General features: G+C 39.6%; 1 protein-coding gene across 1 annotated transcript in view; it reads right to left on the reverse strand.

Moving 5' to 3' along the window:
- Positions 1-1,317: 1,317 nt before the first annotated feature.
- Positions 1,318-19,393, reverse strand: part of LOC134745370 (frizzled-2) — a 31,272-nt gene continuing 13,196 nt past the window's right edge. The window contains exons 2-3 of the mRNA XM_063679401.1: positions 5,777-5,954; positions 1,318-4,822 (exon numbers count right to left, since the gene is read on the reverse strand). Coding sequence (XP_063535471.1) covers positions 3,353-4,822; positions 5,777-5,938 — 1,632 coding nt within the window. The 5' untranslated portion in view covers positions 5,939-5,954 and the 3' untranslated portion in view covers positions 1,318-3,352. The remainder of the gene's footprint in view (positions 4,823-5,776; positions 5,955-19,393) is intronic.

The raw sequence follows: 19,393 nt of genomic DNA on the forward strand, positions 1-19,393 counted from the left end.
GTCCCTTGCGTCCATGTGATTATTGAATTTCATCTTGAGTACTGTGTTTGAAATAAATACGTAATGATGTGATATTTATAGTAACTTAATATGTCGAGCAGTATTTTGTATTTATTTAATATTTTAGTTTTAATTATCTTTGTTAACGTTATTGATCACGACTGTTATTTATTATTTAAAAGTCCATAAGTAGGTATAATTGTAAAACTTATTATGGCAGTCTCAATTGAATATATATATATATAGATGGCGCTTCGTGATGTTTGACATTAACGCCATCTAGCGAAGGGTTTTTTTATTTGAACTAATTGTTTCATGTGGTGGTTTTTGTATTAATTTCTTATCTTTAAAATAAGTACCGCATTGGAAATACTTAAAACGGAAAAACTTTTAAGGACTAATGTTGAAATGTATCTTTGATAGGTTCTTTACTTTAGAATCTGTCACGCATTGGTAGTTTTGTTATTATGGTATGGTACTTGGTTTTTGTTAATACGGTAATTATGCGTTTGGTTGGTTACTGGGAGGAAAGAAAAAGGAGACAATGTTCAAATTAGCACTAATGGTTTTATATTCTAGTAATTAGCGCTTTTAGAACTTCTAAAAAATAAACTTGATAGACTGGAGTGATTATTTTATTTATCTCTCTTGAACACAGTGGAATTAATACCCCATTTTATTCTCAAAAATCATAACTAAGTATACTTAAATCCCATAGATAAAAAAAGAAGTGACAAGAAAACTTATCTCCAATGCGGTTTTTTCAAAAGCGATTCCGCAACGGCAAAAAAGTAACCGTCATGCTTTATAAGCACACGCACGCAGACTGAAACCGCAAGAAAAAAACCGCAGTGCGTTCTAAACCTAAAACAGATCAACCCATCTAGTTGCGGTTTTCTGTATGGGATTTGAGATACTTAAGCGATGATTCTTAGATAGGTTTAGGTTTTAACCACGTTTTAACTCGATGGCGCTGTATAATAAATACTGTCGGGGGCTATTTTAAATTTAGAGTTATCGTGAAAAGAAAATGCATTTGATTGTACATAAAAAAAGTCGCTTTATTCAATATTATCTACAGTTAGATATAAAATAAATTACATAATGATCTCCGCGTCACGGCGGCGCCTCGAATACAATTATAATCTCTCAGTCACCGCTGTGATATAAATTAACAATGTACAAAATTACACAATTGCACGTCTAACTCTATAACAGTATCTTTTGAGCGTTTATTTATAAAGCATTACACATACGGTCAATTTTGATGACCTAACACACTGCCCTAAGTCAAAACTAACTCACAAAAGTTACTTTTCAATTGTCTGTGGTCATATATTTTATAAAACCTGCTATTCTGTCGTAATCAACAGAACAGGAAGAATCTGGCGCGATATTTTGTCTTGGATTGATTTATTAACACAGAAATGCCCAGTTCAGAAATGAAATACGCATTTTACAGTTTGCCTAATGAGACAATGTGAAAAATCTTCATGTACTGAGTTTTTCCGTAGAGCATAAAAATACAAGTAAAAACTATCCATTCAAAATTCAAGCATTACAAGTGAAACATGATTTTAAATGGATAATTTCTCAACGCGTTGGTATTAAGTCATCTATAATATTTAATTTTAATCAATGGCAGCACTGTGCTTCAGTCAAATGTGGGGCAATATGGAACTTCGGAGCATGGCACTTCATGTACTGAGTCACAGAGGGCGCTAGTATCGTTGGCTGAATGAGTCAAAAATAAATACAGAATTTATAAGTTTCATTCAGCCTACGTTTATTACTACAAGTGCTATTTATAATTCAATATACAGATGGCAATGTCTGTTTTAAAATATATTTATTATATGGCAGGAAATGCATCGTCAGTAACGTAGTCTTCAAAGTTACAATAATCTAACATTCAAGACGTCCGGCAGAACCGTTACATAAGAATATATTATCACTTATTTTACAAAACTTGTACTTTGATCAGCAATCTATGTAGGCTTGGGTGTCCAGTTGCGGGAATTGAAATATGTAGACTCATCAATTGATAAGAGTGACAAATAATATTTATGGAATGAATTTACATTAACTGATGTGTGAGTATGATGTGTATCTAGATTATCTCATTGTAAATAGGCACATTTCATAATGATGAGTCTAAACATTTCAAGTATTGGTTATTAAATGCATTATGTCTGAGGTTTAATCTCTTGATAGATGTTCTAATTGCGCCTGCAAATTTCGTTATGTGCTCAACTTACATTAGGTAATAATAAGACCTAAGTTTAATATTGCTAGTACAGTGTACAGTGCACATAGCAAACTTGAAGGAGCACCTTATGAAAAAAACAAAAAAAACTAAAGCAATAACACAGGATTTGACAGTTGATCAGACCTTTACGAGAACTACACAAGTCAGAAATTTATTTAACAATTTAAAATATTTAATTTATTGGCAGTAGTTATGGCAGTCATTATTGCTTTAAAAATTAAATAACTAACTGACTTGTGAGAGGTGACTTGTGACTTGCCTTACTACTTTTTGATAATTAGCTGTAAGCTTAATATTAAAATGTGAAAAGCGAGCGGTTAAAGTGAGTATACAAAAGTTCTGTTGTCAATATTATTTTTAATGTATCATGGGCATTTTCAAGCTGTTAAAAAAAGTTATTAATGACATAGATAGCACTTCCGCTTATCCATATTAATATGTAGCTACTAAATTAGAGATACCTCGTTTTAGCACATTTAATGCCAGTTTGTTATAAAAAAATACAAAGTGACAAGTGAAGGCTACGGCCGCCGTCCCGCTCGAAAGGTCTTTAAAAGGCCAACGACATGAGTTAAAAGACTGCGGAATAGACAGAAAACAATACTAATAATGGTACATCAGAGAAGGACAGTCGCCGTCGTTAGTTTCGCTTTAAAAACAGACCTTTCGCACGGAGTTTCTTAAAACTAGTTACGTATATCGCCGCGCGCGCGTTATACTAGGACTAGACGCGCGGCGGCACCGCCACACTCAGTTCATGGGATATCACAGGCGAACCCGGGTCCATCACACTTTCAATCGTGTTCACTCGGACTTCTTTCCGAGAAGTCAGTTTTCTAGTTCGAAACACTTACGGAGCCACAGATGCCCCAATGTATAAGTCCATACGGGCAAGGGCTCCGACCCTACAAAAAATTTGTTCTTGTTCGCGAATGGCACATTTTACACGGGTCCGTAGTCGGACAGAGGCTGACCGGAGCGGGCTGAGGGCGCCGAGGGCGCGACCGGCGGGACGGAGGGCGCGACGGCCCCCGGCCCCGCCCCCGCCCCCGGCAACGTCCCCGCCCCCGCCCCCGCCGCGCGTCACACGCCGCCCTTCACCAGCGCGCGCTGCGCCCCGCCCGGCGCGCGCCCGCCCCGCCACACGCGCCGCCACGACTCCAGCGTCTTGCCCGACCAGATCCACACCCCCGACGTGATGCCCACGGCCAGCGCCATAAAGTACTTCAGCATTAGCGCCGCGTACAGCGGGCGCGGGCCGCAGCGCGCGCCGCACGCCGTGCGCCGCAGCCACGGCGAGTGCCCGCTCGCCTCGTACGCCAGGCACCCGAGCACGGCGCCGGCCGGCACGGCGTACAGCACGCTGAACACCCCGATCCTGATCATCAGCTTCTCGAGCTTGTCCGCCTTCGACCCGGCCCCGAGCCCGCCCTGTCGTTTGATGACCGAGCGGATTCTGAAGAGCGACACGAAGCCGGCCAGCAGAAACGTCGCTCCCAGGGCGAAGTACACGATCAGGGGTGCCAGAACGTATTTCTTTAAATTCTCAGGCGACGAGTTGCCGACGTAGCAGATGCCCGCCACCGGGTCCCCGTCGACGGCCCCGGCCAGGAGGACGGCCACGGTTTTCGCAGCCGGGATGAGCCACGCGGCCAAGTGGTAGTACTGGGCGTGCCCGGCGATCGCCTCGTTGCCCCATTTGAGTCCCGCCGCCAAAAACCAGGCGAAGGATAGGATGACCCACCAGATTGAGGACGCCATCCCGAAGAAATATACGAGGATGAAGACGAGGGTGCAGGCGCTCGGGCCGGCCGCGGAGGTTTTGAGCAGAGGCCCGTCGCACGCGATCTCGTCATGGCCGATGGCGAGCCGAGCGAGGTACCCGAGGGCCACCATGAAGTAGCACGCCGACAGGTACACGATCGGGCGCTCGGGGTACTTGAAGCGCTGAGAGTCGATCAGGAAGGTGGTGAGCGTCATGAGGGTGGAGGCGGCGCAGAGGCCGCTCCAGAGCGCGACCCACACGCCCGCGAACTCCTTCTCCTCCCTGGTGAAGAAGGCGCCGCGGCAGGGCAGCGCGCAGCCCTCGCCGGGCAGCAGCGCCGCGAGCGCGGCCGAGCCGTTGTGTCGCGCGGGCACGAGCGGTGCCCGGCACGTGCACGCGCACTCGTCGCTTGCGGCCGAGCCCGGGCTTGCAGCCGGGCCGCTTTCGCAGTTTTTTGAATTTGGATCCTTACACTTGTAGTGCGGCCGGCGCGGCGGCGGCGGCGCGCGGGGCGGCTCGGGCTCCTGCGCTCGGTTCGTCTCCTCCATGCAGAGCTTGTCGGGGTCTCCCATCCGCGGCAGTTTCTCGCAGGCCATACGCTCGGGCCATTGGAAGCCGTATTTTTGCATCAGAGGAGCGCAGCCGGCCCGCGCCCGCTCGCACACGGATCGACAAGCGGGCAGCGGTTTCGGGTAGTCTTCGAGGCATATTGGGGTGTATACTGAGCAGAGGAAGAACTTGAGATCGGCTGAACACTTGATCTCGACCAGCGGCCAGTACTGGTGCACCTGAAATTACAAAGAAAAGAAATTTAAGTTATGTGACGAACGTCATAATGTCATAATACTCGTATGTACAGCTGTTGTATAGGTCAGCTCTAGGCACACAAAAAACACATATATATTTTATAAAGAACATTATCCACTCTTCTGCCACGACTGAGTAAAATTATTGCTAATAGAACATGACTCAGTGACAAAAATACTGACTTAGTCACAAATTCCATTTGCTATAGTTTTAGTAGGATCCTGGCTAAATTACTACTCAGGCCTCTTAAATAACTAATCTTGTGGTTAGGACTTCAAAGTGGTTGTGAGCACATCTGAATAATTGTTTAAAATAAACTTATTTACGATGCGGTTTCTATTAGCGTGAGTGGAGTGGTGTTAGAGTTAGAGCCGTAAAGTAGACTAATAAATGCAACGTGTCTTTAGTTCAGACATTCTTGATTGCCATTTTATGATCGAATTTATCGCGTAACACAGACAAAACAAAGTACCTACTTGTGTTAGAAAGAAGAATCAGAATACTTCATTTCGTCTGTTTGTTTTTTCTTTATAAACAAAAGCCGTGCGATCATTAGGCAACTTGTAGAAGTCGAGGGTAATTTATACTGGGTGTTTGTTGGGTCGTGATCCCGAATGTCAAAAATGTATTAAGATGGTCATAGGTACACAACAAGTTTCTCATGGGTCCGATATGAATATTGTAAAAAAAAAACTTCGGGCTTTTAAGGTGTACATCAGATTTTTATTTCGCGATTTGTTAGTTCCATGTGTAAATTCGTTTAGTATGACCACTTTAACACGTTTTTGACATTCAAGATCACGATCCCAAAATATGTAGGTACAATATAGTTACACGGATTGTCGTGAGTGACGCTTCCCGACAGTAAAACCGTGTCAGTAGAAGGACGGCTTTATTCCTACTGACTGCGCCAGTACGAGTAATATGTAACCTACCTCAAGCCCAGCCTCCTCCTGCGTGTCATGGTCCAGCTCGTTGGGGAAGGCGGTGAGGTTGTACCCGATGCCGCGGCACATGGGTATGGAGATCTCCTCGCAGCGGGGCTGCAGCGCCGCGCTCGACGCCGCCAGCGCCACCACGACCCACAAGCGCAGCATTGTGCTATTCTCGCATCTGGAATGGAAGGAAATCAGTTTAGAATTAGGGACACACATTATAGAGCTCTTATAACGACTTAAGCTTTGTTAGTATATCCCAGATACAAAATGACAGTTCGATTGACCAATTCTCTAGTCCAGAAGTTCTCAAACTTTTTGGTGACGGAACCCTTTTGAAGTGAAATATTTGACGGAGCCTCAAATGAAAAAAAAATTGAAACAGGAGAACTGGGTTTTGTCTTTTTTTTTCATTATTACAAGTATTCTTGTGGAGCCCCTACAGAGGATTTGCGGAGCCCTAGGGCCCGCGGAGCACACTTTAGGAATAGCTGCTCTAGTCAATCAGAATCAGTAGTTCAGTAATCGCTTTTAAAGCAATTTTGTACTAAAATTTCAGGTCGGTCGGACAAATTAGTTAATAAGATATATGTTAAACGGCGGACGTACAGTACCGATAGGCGATAAGTAGCACTGCCGATACGTCAATAGGGTATTTGACTGTATTTAGAATAAAAAGCGCCAGAAGATTAATAGAGAAACGTAGACAGCAGTTATTTTTAGACACAATTTCTATTTTAAAACCCGTATAATAAAACTATAAAGACTAAGTAATTTGATCGTGTCACTGACGGCACATGCTAGTGTTTAATATTTTCATAGTAGCAAATCGTTTCAAAACGATTGAAGACGACGACTGTCAACAGTTCGAAAAAAGAAACTGATTCGACTAGTAGTCAAATGCCCTACTATAAGCGTCAAACATATAGCCTTAACTTTTCTTCATAGGCTGTTACTGTAGGATCAGGAACTCAATATTATAGGTTTCAAATAGGAAAGCTAAAGGATAATCTATATAACTATATCATAACTTCATTTAAACTACGGCAGTGATGGTCTACTTCAAATCGGCATATATACCAACATACTACCACAATGTAATAATTATTTTAAATCTGAAAATTTGGACCAAAGTAGACACATTTTACGGTACTAAATATACTAAACGATTCTATTTAGTAGCTGTGCCAAGTATTTATAAGTAAAAAATAAATCCAGTAGGTATATTCCTTAAACGTTATCAATCATGTCTAAATGCGTCTCTCTTATCATATGACGTGATCCTCATTATCAAGACACTACACATATATTAGTATATGTTTTTTTTTTTTATTGATAAGACAAAATTTATTTCATTGAAAAATATCCAAAAAATACAAACGTGTTTATGAAGATTAATTAAATTTAATACATGTAATATTCGTCATATAAGTTAAATAAATAATTATTAGTATATGTTATTACCACTACATGCCTACTTACATTATTATAAATTGATTTCAGACTTTCATTATGAAAGAAACAACACATGTACCTAATTCATCTAGGGTGGTCTAACCATCGTCTACAGTTAACAATATTGTGCAAGCGAGACACATTACGTTCAATTTATTTTATATTGAACCGAACTTCTTCGTTTAGTACAATTGCTTTGGTTTACTAGGTAGGTACGGAAGTCTGTTTTACTCCCACCAAGCTTAACAGACGCTTGAAAAACTGGTTTAAATTTACGTTACGTTACGGTTATGTTTAGGACAAAAGTATGAACACAAGCTCTACATTAACAAATGCAAGACTTGGGGTCGGTTGCACGTTGCACCAAACCGTTGGTCACCGTTGAAGCGTTGGCTAAATTTTATTGCATGGAAAGTTTCTTGCATCTTTCATTGCTGAGTGACGTTGATCACTCCGCTGGTAATTGTGGTTAGTGCAACTTTCTTCAAATATTTCTTACGACTTGTTATCATCTTGACTTGTATTTAATACATCCAATGCGTCGTCCAAGTCAAGGCCTACCGCGCTCACTTCTAACCAAACTGCCACATGTGTTCACGAAATGTATGGAGTCTCCGACCTATTGTTTCTAGATAGGGAATTATCGGTAAGATAATTATGGTATCTGTGACTACTGTAGAGATAACGACAGACGATTCAAATTTAAATGTCATTGCTGGGAAAACTCGTGTTTCGTGTATAATACTCGTACTTTAAACAAAAAATTGTATTAATTTAAGAATGTTAAAGAGATTATTAAGACTGTTAAACATAAAAATGAATTAATGTAGGTACATAGCTGAGAGATACTGTTTTTCAAACCATGTGATAAATTACAAACAACCCACCTAATCAAAGATTTAAACATAACTTCGAATATTAATTTCAACTTTACTGCAACATATTTCACAAGAACGGCTCACATTGAACGATTTATTTACAGGACACGAGTCGTCCCTAAATCACTTAACATTTATAAATAGCCCAGGTTTGAACCTCTTTAGCCATAGATTAGTATCAGTAATAAATCAAAACCCCGTTCCGAGCCGCATGTACACGGGAAAGCAAATAAACCATACCGGGAGCGACAGGTCGCCGGATTTAGTTCGGAGTCGAATAGATGTATTTATTTTGGGCCTAACATGTGCCCTGCCCTGTTAATGTAGATTAGGCAAAGGCAGATGGTGGAGAGTTTGTGCCTACAGGACTTGCGATCTCTGAGGCATTGTTATCAGCAACCGCGATGATTGACTAGTGTACACCAATGATATTATAACTTACGTTAGGTTATAAGCGTTCCAAAATTGAAGCGCTTGTACAAATTGTACAAGTTGCTTCTAGTTGCGCCTAGGCAAGCGAGAAATGTGCACGTGCTAACGATCTTCCGCACACAGAAAGTGATAGAGACAAGCTTATATTTAGCATTTAGCGAGTATGACAGATGAATGGTATGCGAAAATAAATCAACTCCCTATGTATGCTAGTTTAAATAGTTATAATTATAATATCATTGGTGTCTATTGACAGTGGCTAAACCACGCCAAGCGACAAATGGTAAGTTTAACTAAGAAAGGGTTTTGTATTGAAGTAAAAACTATTTAAAAGTTTAAGGTAGTGCGCGAGAGAAACGGTCTGAGACAGATGGCATGGCACACAAAATGGAATTTCTTCTGACCCAACTCGATTTGTACTTTTTGTAACAATATACCTACATGAAATAAAACTATGAAAACGGATTATATCGCGTATATTGAATTTATAATACATCCCGACGTTTCGAACTCTTTACAGCGTTCACCCGTTGACCACGAACGCTGTAAAGAGTTCGAAACGTCGGGATGTATTATAAATTCAATATACGCGATATAATCCGTTTTCATAGTTTTATTTCATGAGTAAGTATCGCGGTAACCGAAGACAATATTAATATACCTACATTCAATTAACATACATTTTTTGACGGACAAAAAACAGATTTATTAATGTGTAAAGACAGCCATTCGATTTCCTATAACACAGGATTGTATCTAAGATTTTCCTTTTGATTCTTTGCAGTGTATATCACAATAAAATAACTCTCTACTGCCCTACTACAGTCTTTAACCCCATTTAACGCTATCATTGGCTGCCAAACGCAATGAAAGTGAGCACCCCGCCTTAAACTCTACTCTATGGCACGTCGCCAGCGCCGACGTCTGAACACGGCTTAATGTGCTTTTAACGACACATGATATCGACACGTGCGTCTATGTCCAGCCTTACAACCTTCCAACCTATTTTTACCATCAAACCAAGCCATTATAAACCTTACCTCAGTGGGCAAAGGGCTATTGCATGTGAAAGAAAACTCGGTACGATGCAATTCAAATTTCGAATGTTTAAATTATTTTTTATTGACGCTTGGGTTTATCTAGTCTGTGGTAACGGATTCAGGAAATGGAAATATTGTGTTGTTTCAAGCTTTCATGTTTTATTAAGATATTTTGGTTGTTATTCGTGTTGCATAAAGTAAACTATGATGTTGGTATGCGGGACAAGGATTTTTAGAACGTTGTTTTTTTTGACATATTTATTCAAAAACATTATTTACCAACAGTGGTTCTTCCATTCTAATATGATAATCAGCTTCATCAATAATTTTTCGAAAGTACGTAATGGACATAGGTGCCGAACAACACGTGTAAACATTTCATGTCATTAGCAAGTTTACAAAACCGTAAAACCTAGTTAGTTATTGTATTATTCCATGTTAATCTAGCTTTAGCACACGGCATGTTATCAGGCCGGTACCGGCGTGGCTTGTAAACATCGTAAAACTGAAGCAGGCATTCGTCGTAGTCAGGTGCGCGCGGGCCCTGTGTGAGCGGGGAATCTTTCCTATTGTCACAGAATAAGTAATAGTATTATCATACAGAACGGCCACGCACCGCCCCGCCCCGACTCGAATTACCTCGCCCCGCGACAGAAATCTGGCGTACTCTCAGTACTATTTTTAAGCAACTTACTCACACAATGACGCATGCCGTGCGTACAGACGTGCCGTTCACACATAGAAACGCAAAATTTTCGTTAGATATTATATTAGCATAGCGAGCTTTCAAGACTGTCAGCGTTCGTTGTAGTCGGGAGCGCAGGTACACTTTGCTGGCGACAAAATCTTTTGCAATGAGTTATGGACAGGTCAAATAATTCAAACTGAAAAGTCTAAGGAAATGCGCAGATAATACAGGGCACCGCGCGTCCCATCGCTAAACTCAAATATTTAGACGCTCGATTGAATACGCCGACCTACAATGCAATCGAAAAGGGTCTCTATTGTTTCCCGTAAAGTTTTAAGTAATAATGTATTCAGTCCACATTTTCGTTAGTCATAATTTGGTTTTTCTCAGAAACGCGTAACTTTTCAGGATTACTATAAAACAAATCAAACTTATCTATAGGATAACTTTACGAAAATCCTGAAAAGTTAACGGTTTCAGAATTATTTATGACATGATAATCTGACAATCATTACATTATGACTTTCAATAATTATGTCAAACAAAGGGACCCCAATAGAAAATAGTGTCCGCACTTACCTCTGTCGCTCATAAATCCGCCATAACAGACGCCCTACACTACATGTTTATTCCGGTTCAGTGGAAACAGTAACGTTGCCTTATGTCCAAATGTACCAGCTATTTCACTACAACAAAAACGTTCCAAGAACCTATGAAAATCCTGGATTGTACGCCTTTACGGGTAAACTATTTTAAGATTTAGAGGAAGAAGGGCGTAAGTGGTTATGGAAATGTTGAATAGGTTTGCTGTTCCTGTTTCGAGTATATAGTATTGAGTTATTATGCCTTCCAGGAAACGAAGTGGACTAATATTGCGGCTGCGTGGTTTAATTGCTCATTGTTTGAGAAAGCTAGAAATATTCAGCATTAGCTCAGACGTAATTAAACTTTAAAGTTTCTTGTTACGCGGATATGTCAAGGGGGTACAGCTGGTACAAGGTACCTACAGTGGTAATCAGAATTAGACAAAGAACAGCATTTATTCAGGCATTTTTTTCGTAAGAAATAATTATAAGCTTTCTACGAGTATATGTAATTAAAACTTTTCACTTTGTTAAAAGTAAAAATCAGCAAGTGAAATCAAATTACTAACGTTTTACTTGACAACTTGTTCCGTGAACAAAGTTTTGTACGGAACACTAAAAATGAACTGTCATGTCATACTTATGATGTCATAGTCATAGGGACCATCATAAGACGCGAGAGGTACAAGACTCCTCGTAAGGAAAGATCACTTCAAGTCTGAATCAGTCCTAAGGTACCATCGATTTTATAAGTATACCTTATTGCAACGAAGGTTCATCGATGGTCAATGAATAGTTTTGCTGTTAGTACCACGTGCCTATTGACCTTTTGCTGTCGACCAGTCTCTTTATAAGCCGATCGGGTCGTCACCCGATCCCGATTTAACCGCTGTCCGTCCGTGCGATGTCGGTTGCGCTAATGTATCTTTGTGTGTACGAAAACATTTTATGCCATGCTTCAAGGCTCTATATTTTGTATGGCTGTTACCTCTCGATCCTAGCGTATCACGTGCCTAGTGACCTTTCGCTGTCTCACAATAATATCTCCTGATAAGCCGATCGGGTAGTCGCCCGTCGATTTGGCAGCCGTCCATACTCCCCGTCCGTGCGATGACGGCTGCACGAATCTATCGAAGCCTTACGTAATCTTTGCGTGTACGAAAACATGTTATGCTAAAGGCAGGATTCCACCAGTATGCGGCACTGTGCGGCAGAAGCATATTCAGTACAAACATGCTTGTGCCGCACACTGGTGGAATCCCGCCTTTACATTCTTACAATCAGCAGCAGCAGAAGTTACGCGAACAAAGTTCTTGTAATAACTGCACTGCATAACTTGTCAAAATATTTCTTGGGTTGGTGCCTGTGACGATGATCATCATAGTACAATTTGTAACCATAAAAAGTATAATTATTGCAGTCAGAGATGAAATTTGTCACTGGCACTACTAGGCAATTAAAAAAATATAACGGTAACCGCCGTTGTTTTAATCAGTTCTACGAAGTAATACTTAAAATAATGTCACTGCGAATTTTTACAAGTTTTGGAGTAGACATAGGTATACTTAATCTGAACTAAAGTAGATGATATCAAAATATACATCTTTATGAACGCCATTGTTCATGTTAAGTAGCAGCTAATGAGCACATATTTTGAGCTAAAATTCTACGTATACCGGCTACATGTCTATGTAAAATGGCGTGCCCTAATGGCATATTAACTACTGAACACGTGGTCTCCGTTTACGACTTGTCCCATATATTAGACTCAAAGTGTCGTCAAAGTCTGCTCTAACAGCCGAGGGAGAAAAAGACAGCGTTTTCCACTATAGGACGATTTGGCGTGACCGCGATCTGGAGGTGAAAGCGCGAAATGCTTAGTGATAGTTTATCACGAAAGTTATGAATTTACACTGTTGTGTGGTAACAACAATAGAATTCTTGGTTTTTAAATTAGTTCAAAAAACATATTAGGCATTTAATTTATAGGACACTGTTATCTCCTTCCCCGGGACTCAAATTTCATCTCTACAATCGGTTCAGGAGGTTGAAGCGTTAAGATGTAAACATAGATACCGACAGTTAGTACAGTTACTTTTACATTACTTCAAACTGGATTTTTTGATTTGCCCTCGTTTCGGCCGAAGGTTCGGATCGGAAACATGATTTCTATGCTGTAACAAAAACTTCGGTCGGACACTATCGAAAACAAAGGTTCGGCGTGGCCGAAAGGTTCGGCAGTTTTTTTTGCCGAAACCGAAACCTTTGGCCGGACCAGATTTTATGCTGCAACTTGCCGAAACTTCTGTCGGACACTAAGGATAGGTTAGTCATTTAGGATTTAATGTAGGTGTCTAAAGAGTAAGCTAATTTTTTTTAAAGCAAATATTTCAAGTCCATTTAGCAGTAAACTTCTTGATGATGGAGAGAGCAAGTCTAACATCATGTATAACAATGTCTAGGATTGTAATAGTTTGTGAAACTTTATGGCGAAACCGCAAGAAAGCGCATAACTAAGTACAAGAATAGTCTGTGCAAATAGCGCAGTAGTAGTAGCTTAGGTATCTTCAACTTGTTTATATCTCTGTCCGTTTTTAAGGTATTGTAGTGTGAGTGTTTGCACTGTAGTAGTTACCTGTTGTACTACTTGCATACGAGTATGTATAGACCACTGTTCAGTTGTATAATCAGAGTCAACGTCCTATCCTATGCTTAAAAATACATTACGTTGCCAATAAGAGGACTACTTTCAAATAAATAGTACCTAGTTAAATTTGATGTGTAACAAAAATAAAATGTAATACCAAACAAAACCACTAAAAATATACGCTTTTCTAAATTTCAAGTAGCCAGTACATTGGGAGGTCTTGCTTAAGGTCGGTTGACACGCGCGGACGTCGTAAAAGCTAAAAACGCAGTAAAACCGCAGACACCACACGTTTACGAGTGACGACGGTTATTCTGATACTAAAATGATTGCTAATATAATTAGACATCTAGATTTATTACAAACAGATGTAAGCAGAGATCAGTGTTATACTGGACACACGAAACATGTAGCTTGAGGAATAAGGTGTGCAGGAATCAAAATAGATAACAACGCCACATTGTTTGCAGCAGGAAACTTATTGACAAGCTGCTTGAGGTATTTGAACGGTTATTTTATAGGCACTTTAAGCTATTATTAATACAAAAAGAGGAAGAAGGGGCGAAGCGTTAAATAGTTTTACAGAATATTTTATAAATATTTTTATAGTTAAGTACGTAAAATAAGATATTTATAAACAGACATTATGACATTCGTATGACTTATAGTAATTGTTAACTTGCACGTCGTATCGAGTTTGTGTCGGGTGTCCGGAAATTAAGCTCTTAGTATAGCTTGTAATGTTGTTCTATCTTTATTTTATTGATAAGCTAATAGACAGGACAATAAGAGTCAAATGTCCCTGATAATGTCAACGGCTGTGCTTCTGTCATTGTATCGTGTGTCATAAGGCCTAATGACATCACCCAAACCTAATATGGGCTTAGGTACAATTACAAGTATGTTCCATCAACCATAATTAGAGTATACTGTTACTAATGCATGTATGTAACTATGAATTACGACTTAAGGGGCCCCCTGACTATCAGTCCACCGGACGATATCGGCCTGTCAGTGAGAATAAAAATTTGACAGTTCCGAACAACTGACAGGCCGATATCGTCCGGCGAACTGATAGTCAGTGGGCCCCTTAGATTTAAATCTTTCACAACACGTCAAGTAAGTAACCGTATATCAAAGTAGATGCTGCCGCGAAAAACGAAAATTATTTATCTGTCTCTCTATTGCTAAAATATGCAAGAGCTGAAGAAAGAGAAGAAATTTTGATTTCGCTGTTTTTCGCTGTAGGTCTCCCCGCATTTCCCGACTTTCTTTTTACACCTCCACATAACTCAAAACTCTCCATTTATTTTGTTTCCTGCCACATTGAGGTAAACTCGTACTTTCTAAAGACCCTTCAAATCACAGTGGTTAACCCTTTGCGTGCTGGGTAACGCTTTACGACTAGTCGTGTCGTAATCGTAAATATACGAACAAACCTCGAATCGTTACGCGTTTTACACCGCATTTGATTTACTATGGGAGTTGTATGAGGATGTGATTGGTTTTTTATCTTTGTTTTCAGTCGAATCATGGGAAAAGAAAAGAAGTTGAGGGCTGTGAGGTCCGCGAATGCATTATCATCTACTTTGAGTTTTTTCTAATTATTTGTCACGATAATACTCGTATCTCGTATTATTGATCGAGCGGAAGCAAATGTGTCCATTTCGGCTTTTGGAAAAAAAATGCTTTCTGTCCGAATGTTGTTTTCTACAGGCCGCATTTCTCAACCGATTCTTGTGAAAGGTGAGCAGGATGGATTTTTATGTCGATTCAATTTTTGGTAAATTTGTAAATGTACAACATGCAGCATGCTGTAAGTTTGGTTGGTTATTAAGACTGCAGCTTGTTATGACAATAGCCATTTAATCCTTTTAATACCTAATGTAAATAAAGCGCAGCTGTAAGGCTGTTTAAGAAGGGAATTAATCATTGTTATTATATGCATTGTTCTTGAAACAATGGCCAATCTCCCGCGCTATAACACCATCAAGTAGCAACCACAGCATTATGAAATGAAAGGTAAAATATAAATAAATGCAAAACTAATTGTAATGTCAAGGACAAAAATATGACTCGTTGATGGTAGACAATTTTTACCCGACTGCCAAAGGAGGAGGGTAATGTTTTTATCTACGGATTCTACGGCAATAAACGATAAGAAGATAGGTTTGTTACACTAGGTATAAAAATATTAAACATGAAAAAACGCTCAACACTACGCATTTGAAGGGGGAATATCTTTACCATCTCAAAAGTCTAACAATCCAAAACACTCACGGTAAACTTATTTTTCATTTCTCATGCTCTGAAAGAGGGTCATTGTTGTTCTAAAAGGTGCGCAGAAAATGATACGTGTCTGCACTAGAGCATTTTACGTTCGAAGTACGACTTTTTTAATTTTTTTACGATACGCAATTGAAATTTGAGTTTAAATGGATTTGTAATAAATTTTTCATTTTGATATTTGACTCTCCATTCCATAAATAACGATACTTTTGTCTGAATTGTTAATTGAAAGTACCCTCAAGAAATACTATAAAAATGTATACTTAGTCATGTTTTAAAAAAAATACATGCATTTTACTTTCCTCGTATTCGAAATGAAAAGTAGAGTGTTTAACTCGGGTGAAAGGCATCATTTCTGCCTCGGACTATTGGCGCTCTCACTGCATTCGAGCGCCAAAATACCTCGGCAGAAATGAGTGCCTTTCGTCCCTTGGTTAACAATCTACTATACATATCGCTTCTCAACTAACTACGTAAATTACTACGATCGTACAAAGGAAAGGTACCTTTATAATTATAAACATACGAACCATATTTACATAACACGATTGAAAACACCAATTGTTAACGCTATCTGCACAACTGAGTCAATGCATTAGAGAATTTACTACATGTTTGTTTCGAGATCGTCACTTGTATATCTTGAACTATAATATGTTCATAATAACATACGAATCGGAGATCAATATTACGCTAGTTGGTCCGAGTCGAGGCGCTCGAGAAGCGTTGTTACTGTTCTCGACTAATTGCCTTAAATACCTTATAGCAATCAATCTTTGAAACGAGATTATGTTTACAGCGTAAACAGGCGTATCATTGTATTAAATCGAATGTTTATTAGCTTATTAGAATCATGATATCACTGGGTAATAATGTCAACTAACTGACCATTTTGAAGAGTTGTCTGAGCGCACATAGATATGATTATTTGCGGTAGATAATTCTTATATTTCTAACTTATAACTGATTACAAAACTCACCAATTGGCTACAAAATCTTGGTTCGTTACCGCTTAGAAAATATTATGCAAAGAAAGTTTCGTAATAAAATAAATTACTAACCGAGTTTTATTAAATATTTTGATCCCGTTTCACCGATTTTTATCTTAATTACAGTTTTCTCGAGTTACGTCAGAACTAAGAACAATCGGCCTTAGCAACGAACCCTGCGGGACTCCCGATCTCATTAAGTTAAACTTCTGCTATTATTAAGTAAATAGACCCATTTGCGTATGACAGCAAATATTGTGTCAATTAATCAACGATAGCCGAACCTTGCCGAATTGAAACGATGCCGCCCGAATTGGGGCTATATTCGACATGCAGCTTGACAAAAGTATGAAATGGACGTAATTTAGCGATGTCACTGAAGTCCTGGTTATTGACAGCCATGGTTTTAGTGTATTTACATTTGTCCCCGCCGGGCACAGATGGGAATAGGTGCCTTCATATGAATCGTTCCCATTTGTCCCCGCCTCATGCATGGCGGCGGCACGGTCATTACGTGGGGCGGGGACAAACGGGAATACACCATGGTTTTAGATATCACTAATACAGCTAGCCGCTATAATTCAGCCAATTGGTATAATAGATTCTAGAATTGTAGATTCATAAGGTAGTTAGACTTAATTTACCTTTGATGCTATAGTATTTTTCAAACTCGATGGGTACGCTTACTGGTCTCATTTCAATACAATTTTTGCGAGATTTGGCGTTTTTAGGGTATAAAATATATGAAGATGATACCTGTCACCCTACCCATCGAGTTTGAAAAATACTATAAAATTGGACAGATCGCCGCTACACCTTAGTCACCTCACCTGTCTCGTCTCAAATACAGGTCAATAACTCGGTAATATCGCCATTAAAGCCCGAATACAACCCCATGTTAGCAGTCATTAATTCGCGCCCTTTGCAATCAGCCCAACTGGGTCAGCGTTTCTTCGACGATTACACGCTCGACAAATCAAACTTGCGCCCCGTGGCCGAAGGGACGAGCGGGCAGAAGCTGTTTACGACGGAGATTGATCGAGTTATACTGTGGTATCCAATATAACAAAATCTGCTTAAAGAGAGCATATCTTAAAACGATTTTAAAGGACACACGACAAAGCAATCGACAAACCTCTCCTGCATCTTACTTAAGGATATTGATATTTACTTTCCCGCGTGCGTCAATTTATGTTTCCCTGTTCTTGAGTTGGTGAACTTAATAAATTTAAATTAAATTAGATGGCTTCAGTTAAAAAATTACCCCTAATAGGATTGAACTTAACCGTTACAATCCTTACAATCTTGCTAGCTTGCAAATTGGGAAGACTAAGGTATAATAACTGGTGTTAAACGTTGAAGCCATAACTGGGCCGTACAACAAGGATTTAATCAGAAAATCAGGATTCGTACATTCGTAGCCTTAACGGCTTGGAGATGTCGACACGTCGACAGGAAGAGACGTGAACCTAATTAATGCACATTTTATATTGATAGTATGCTTAACTCGTTCGCGTCTTTCCTAAAGACAACGCAAAGTTAAAGGAATCTAAAGTAAATTTTTACGCTGCACGCTAAATTTTTTCAATACTTGAGACTCAAATAATACAAATATGATATATTATATGTACCAGAGTCGTTAACTTCCACAGAAGTAACCATTTTCTAAAATGTGTTTTACCCGTGTAACGTATATGACAGTCTATTTGACTAAAAATTATTAAGCCCATGTGTGTTACCACTATTTTACGTATCATTTTTGCAGAGGAATAATTAACATTAAATCATTTTACGGTTTAGACTCACTTGTTTTAGTCACTCGCGCGACATGTTTCGGAGAGCCTAGGTCTCCTTTCTCAAGCACTAATAGTGCGAGCAGCGTTCACGACGACCGTGTGTTGCGTCAGAGGAATAATGTTTATCGGAAAGTAGAATAACCCCCCTATCTCAAGGCGAATAATCAAGGGTATTTAGCCAAATCTCCATCCCTCTTCTCCGGGCATCTGACTGGGCTAACTGGGTTAACTCGAGCCCGACTCTTGACGCAATTTGGAGAATTAGTCTTCTTTCAACCACCTAACCTATTTAAATTAAAATCTTCCCGTCCTAAGAAAAGGAAAATCAACGCGGCGGAAAATACGTCGGATTGCGAAAGTAATTTTATTTTAAAAAATGGGACCGGAGTAAGGCATTCAGTCATAAGTAGTTGTAATCAAAAATATATCACCACTTTTGTATTCACAGAATAGTAAAACAATAACAGACTTATAAGTTATATTACTCAGAAAATGTGTTTTGATGTTAGTATATGTCGCATTTAATTAAAAAAACATATCATTTCAAAGAGAATAATAATTATATTAGTAACTTACATTACTGAAATCGCATTTGTGTATGTTGTGTTTACATATGATTAAATGTTATGCATAACGAATCCAATGTCTGCGCGGTACAGCTTAGTAAATAACATTCCATAACGGATTAAGGTGACTGTCCAATTGTAACTGCCGCTGCACTGCAGTTGCGACGTTACGCGGTGCCGCACTACTGTAGCAGCACGACTGCGGCTGTTGCGGCGTGCAGTCGCGACAGCGTTCGTTGATGGCTTGTCAATG

The sequence above is a fragment of the Cydia strobilella genome, chromosome 11, assembly GCF_947568885.1.
Source record: "Cydia strobilella chromosome 11, ilCydStro3.1, whole genome shotgun sequence".
In the NCBI taxonomy this organism is placed as follows: domain Eukaryota; kingdom Metazoa; phylum Arthropoda; class Insecta; order Lepidoptera; family Tortricidae; genus Cydia; species Cydia strobilella.